The sequence below is a fragment of the Lynx canadensis genome, chromosome B3 (genome assembly GCF_007474595.2).
Source record: "Lynx canadensis isolate LIC74 chromosome B3, mLynCan4.pri.v2, whole genome shotgun sequence".
Lineage (NCBI taxonomy): Eukaryota > Metazoa > Chordata > Mammalia > Carnivora > Felidae > Lynx > Lynx canadensis.
In genome coordinates, this window is record NC_044308.2 from 67,246,076 (window position 1) to 67,252,075 (window position 6,000).

Sequence of the window (6,000 nt, forward strand, 5' to 3'; positions counted from 1 at the left end):
ACCTATCCTTTTGAAGTTGTAAATAGGGGTAAGTCTAATGCCACAGTGAAAGGGAACATGGGCTAGCCCCCTTGGCTGCAGAGAAGCCCCACTTGTATAAGAGATAGTGCCCAGACTCTCTGTATTAATAGAAAGGACAGGAAAGTAGCCAACTGGAAAACATTTTTGCTGTGGCACAGTTGGTCTTAATTTCCTGGGTAACTCTGAGGATATTCCAAAAGGGTAAAGAAGAGCAATGGTAGCATTAAACACCGTTCATTTGAGATCTAGTTGTATAAGTGGCTGGCTTATTGTATAAGTGAATGAATTGATGTTAGTCAATTAGAGATTATGGGTTTAATAGAATCCATAAAAATCATATTCTTCTTTATTTAGCGCTTAGAATATCTGTGTTTTCTCTGAATAACGATCTTTATTCAGAATGCAGTAATTACATTTATTAAATGAGCTATTTGCTGTCAACCTTCTGTCTCTTTTTAAAAAAATTTTTTTAATGTTTATTTACTTTTGAGAGACACAGAGACAGAGCTTGAGTGGGGGAGGGGCAGAGAGAGAGGGAGACGCAGAATTCGAAGGAGGCTCCAGGCTCTGAGCTGTCAGCACAGAGGCCGATGCGGGGCTTGAACCCATGAACCCTGAGATCATGACCTGAGCCAAAGTCGGATGCCCAACCGACTGAGCCACCCAGGCGCCCCTCAACCTTCTGTTTCTAGTGGAGAATACTGGCATGACAAGGGAGTTGCTGACACCCTTTCTGCTGACATAGCATTGGTTCTGGGTTAATTAGAGTTTTGGTGTACTCCATTGTCAAGAATATCAAGACCAAGCTGCCTAGATGAGGCATAATCAAGGCTCAGGGTCCGTATCCACGGCTGAGATCAGGAACAGGGAGATTGAAATTTAATGTAAGAGTGAGACTGTACATAGGAACTGGAATCGGAATCTGATTGCTGAGCCAAGATAGGATCAGAACAAGCAACTCTGGAGTAAGTAGGAGAAATAGGATTAGGGCTAACAAGCCAGAGGGGCACGTGGGAGAAATCGTGAGGCCCTCTTTACTTTGTCTTGCTCCTCCTCCTCATTATACCTGAGACATCTTTTGGTTGATGTAGCCTGTGAAGGCAGTTATACCTTTCTGTCAAGATCCTGACTCTTTAATAATTCTGTTTCTTTTATACTAGAAGTTGCTTTCCTTGTAATGTCACAGAAGCCTTTTTTAATGTTATTTTTCCTAAGCACTAACAAGAGGCATATTTGATATTAGAAGTTCATGAATGGTAGTTGACTTTTTTAATCATCAAACATTTTTTTTTCTGTCTCTGATCTTTCAAAGGGGAAAGTAAACAGATTTTGTCCATGAAAATTTAATATTTTGGAGCCAAGTATTTTGAGGTTCCTTTTATTGCCATTAAATAACTTTACATTACGAAAGTTGACTCAAAAATAACTTACATTAGTGGCAAAGTCAAATAAAGTAACAGTTTATCTTGCTATCCTACAAAGGTTAAAATGCTAACAATGTAGTAATGTAAACAATGGAACTAGCTCCCAAGGCATTAAAGAGATATGGGGGAATTTCTATTTTTAAAATTTCGGTTGAAATGCAAAACACTATTGCTTTCTTAATAAACAACAATAAAAAATAATTAGTTATTAGAACTTCACACATCTTAGTTATTCATATGTGCTTTACAGGGTATCTTTGATAAAAGTTGAGTTAATTTACATGTATCCATATGGTGCCAGCAAGCAGTTCATATCATTTTACCTGAATGTGGTAATTACTATGTCAGACAATCAATTTTAATAGCAACGATATTGCAGTGTGAAGAGTTCACCTAGAGCTTAAAACCATCACCAGCACTGCTTTTGTGAAGGATAATTGAGATTTTGTGTGAAACACTGAATGAATTACCTCTTGAAAATGAAAGGAATAATGAAGATAAAGCGCTATTGTTTAATGGTTAGCCCCTACCAAGCAAATTTGTGAAAATGAAATTGAATAGGAATTTTAAGTCTCAAAAGTGCTCAGAGAGCTTTGAGTGAACCTGAAAGTTGAACTGTGTGTCGTTATGAAGACAAAAAGCTTCGTTACTTTTTCCTGGAAATTTCGTTTCCCCGATCCTTTTCCCAGTTAAAAATTGGACTATTAATATGTAGTTAATCACTACATATTGTTCACCAGTGGAAATAAATACAAAAGGGGGATTTTTGGTATCTTCTAGACACTAGCAGAGAACAATTTGCCATAATTTATGTAGTAATAAATGCATTATAAAATTTTTGTGTTTTAGGGATGCATCAGAAGTGGTCATACATTCAGCTGATGCATTTGCACCTGTTGCTTATCTACGCTTTTTGGAATTGCACTTGGAGGACAAGGCAAGTAAATCTAAGATTCAGACTCAACAGTGATTTCAATAGAAAGTTGAGATACATGCACTGGCTCTGTATATATAATTCTATAACAATAGCTAAAAGGGTTAAAAAAAAGCATTAGTTTTTTTTTTTTTCATATCCTTAGTGAAGAACTTTGCAAATGTTTATAGTTTTGAGAACTCTATATGATGCAAAATAAATTACATTTCCGAAGAGTTTGCAATTCACTTCAAAAGGGAATCCTATATACATGAAGTAGTGAGAGGACAGGATATTATATAATCAAATATTAAATCATCTAGTAAAATAAAAATTAGTTTATTGTACATATGCCTGAGAGGAAAGGTTTGAGGAAGAATTGGAGCTTCATTACATGAAGTTTAAGATTGGAGGAAAAGGGGGTGCCTGGGTGGCTCAGTCGGTTAAGCGTCTGACTTCGGCTCAGGTCATGATCTCACAGTCAGTGAGTTCAAGCCCTGCGTCAGACTGTGTGCTGACAACTCAGAGCCTGGAGCCTGTTTCAGATTCTGTCTCCCTCTCTCTCTGCCCCTCCCCAACTTGTGCTCCCTCGCTCTCTCGTTCTCTCTCTCAAAATAAATAAAACATTAAAAAAAATTTTTTTAAAAAAGAGTGGAGGAAAAAAAGAAACAGATTTTCCAAAACTATCCACGAGAACAGAAGTACAAGTGAAACATGGAAAGTGAGGCAGAAGTGTGATAAAGGGTTTTATTTTAAATACCTTGATTGTCAAGATACAGCAGAATGTCAATTTAAAGATGTATTTGGAATAGGTAAAGATCTGGATTGCATCCTTTGACTAAAAGGTCCATTCCTTGAGAGGAGCTTGGTGGCTCAGTCGGTTGAGCGTCCGACTTCGGCTCAGGTCATGATCTCATGGTTTGTGAGTTCGAGCCCCACGTCGGGCTCTGTGCTGACAGCTCAGAGCCTGGAACCTGCTTCATATTCTGTGTCCCCCTCTCTCTCCGCCCCACCCCTGTTTGTGCTCTGTCTCTCTCTGTCTTTCAAAAATGAGTAAACATAAAAAAAAATTTTTTTAAGGTACATTCCTTGAGATGTAAAGGATCAGAAAAAGTTTTCTGCATCTTTCATGTTCTGTCACCAAGTCTTGAGGCACACCCAAGTTATATATATGACAGGGAATCTGAAGAATCAAAAGGGTTTAATGAGTATTGGCAAAGGAAGGAAAAGAATGGTAACTCCAGAAATCTTAGAATGAGTTTCCAAAGTGAGAAAATAATTACTAGTGTCCAGAAAAATTGGGGTTGACAGGATTGAAAGTAAGTCACTGAATTAAGCTAGATGATTACTGGTGATCTTTTCCCCAAAAGCTGTTAATCCTCAAGAAAATGAAGTCGTACTATCCAAACCTCCTTCATATCCAATGAAAGGAACCTCTTACCTTCTAGTTCTCTGCTACTATTGCTGCCACGTGCAATGCACAGAAAATAAAAACCACCGAATTCTTGTTTAGACATCACTCATTGTATGTTCGGCTTTACCTAAATAGCTCCTTATTCACTTGTTGTTTTAGTATTTCATCGGTTTTCACAGTCCATTTGCCCTCTTGAAAAAAAGTATGTGATTTCTTTAAGGTGGGATAAATATGAATAAATATGGTGAGTTTTCCTTCTTCTTTTTTTTAGGTGTCCCCATTGCCTGACAACTACAGAACATCTAATTATATACATAATTCTTAAAAAGCATTTTTGGACATTGCTTACAAAACTGCCATTTATGGAAAAAATTACATAGTATTTTCTCAATTACTATATCCAGCTCTTTCTTTACATTTTTTTTTATTCTAATAGAAACATTGATTAGTTGGGGAAATGTGAAAGCCTTGTTCATTCTTATTGGCAATTTCTTCAGGATTCACTTTCTATGACTTTTGTTACCATGTCCTGTCCATGACCTCTGTCTGATGTGTGCCCTTTTTCCCCTTTATTTCATCTTCAACTCTCATTTCTGTAACATTTCTTTGCTTTCATCACACTGGTTTATTTTCCCCTTTCTCTCTTCCCTGCTCTCATCTCCTCCAATTATATAATGATGCAGAGCATTTGAAAATCAGGATGAAAAGGCAATCACTTTATTTAGCCAATCAAGTTGATTCTACTGGGTGTCACCAACATGATTTGTCATTTTTGTTTTGATACAGTATTCATTTTATCAACATTATTGGACAATCAGGAAGAATATCATTAACTCTTACTGGTTATTTTGTAACATTAAAAAACACAATTTTTATATCCAAAAGGAAAAAGTCTCTTCAACAAATGGTGTTGGGAAAACTGGAAAGCAACTTTCAAAGGAATTAAATTGGACCACTTTCTTACACCATACACAAAAATAAATTCAAAACAGATTAAAGACCTAAATGTGAGACCTGAAACCATAAAAATCCTAGACAAGAAAGCACAGGCAGTAACCTCTTTGACATCGGCTCTAGCAACTTCTTTCTAGATATGTCTCCTGAGGCAAGGGAAACAAAAGCAAAAATAAACTACTGGACTTCATCAAAATAAAAAGCTTCTACACAGCAAAGGAAACAATGAACAAAACTAAAAGACAAACTACAGAATGGGAGAAGATATTTGCAGGTGACCTATGTGATAAAAGGTTAGTATCCAAAATATATAAAGAACTTACAAAACTCAACACCCCGGAAATGAATAATCTAAGTAGAAAATGGGCTGAAGACATGAATAAACATTTTTTCCTAAGACATACAGATAGCCAACAGACACATGAAAAAATGCTCAACATCGCTCATCGTCAGGGAAATACAAATCAAAACCACAATGAGATACCACCTCATACTTATCAGAATGACTAAAATTAGCACAAGAAACATCAGGTGTTGGGAAGGATGCAGAGAATGGGGAACCCGCTTAAACTGTTGATGGGAATGCAAACCGGCATGGCCACTCTGGAAAACACTATGGAGGTTCCTTAAAAACTTAAAGATAGCACCACCCTATGCCTCTACCCTATGATCCACCTTGCACTACTAGGCATTTACCCAAAGAATACAAAAATACTAATTCAAAGGGATATATGCACCCTAGTGTTTATAGCAGCATTATCTATAATAGCCAAATTATTAACGTAATTTTTTGGTATTATCTTTGCTGACATTAGACGAGTTTACTTTGAACAGACTTAATTTTTTACAACAGTTTTTGGTTCACAGCAAAATTGAGTATCTGGAACAGAGTTCCCACTCACGCGCAGCCTTTCCCACTATCAACATCAGGCATCAGAGTGGTACATTTGTTACAGTCAGTGTAACAATGTAACTCACACTGATGCATCATTATCACCCAAAGTATATACTTTATATTATGGTTTACTCTTAATGATGTACATTCTATGGATTTGAACAAACGTATAATGACATGTATCCACTATTATAGTATCATACAAAATAGTGTCACTGCCCCAGAAATCCTCAGTGCTCTGCCTGTTCATCCTTGCTTTCCCTTTAACCCCTGGTAACTACTAATCTTGTCACTGTCTCTATAGTTTTATCTTTTCCAGAATGTCATATAGTTGTAGTCATACAATATGTAGTCTTTTCAGTTTGGCTTTTTTCACCTA

At 36.7% G+C, this 6,000-nt stretch overlaps 1 protein-coding gene across 1 annotated transcript in view; it reads left to right on the top strand.

The window, feature by feature from the left end:
• DPH6 (diphthamine biosynthesis 6) overlaps positions 1-4,669 on the top strand; it is a 178,636-nt gene extending 173,967 nt beyond the window's left edge. The window contains exons 8-9 of the mRNA XM_030318556.1: positions 2,295-2,382; positions 4,044-4,669. Coding sequence (XP_030174416.1) covers positions 2,295-2,382; positions 4,044-4,097 — 142 coding nt within the window. The 3' untranslated portion in view covers positions 4,098-4,669. The remainder of the gene's footprint in view (positions 1-2,294; positions 2,383-4,043) is intronic.
• The last annotated feature ends 1,331 nt before the right edge of the window (positions 4,670-6,000 follow it).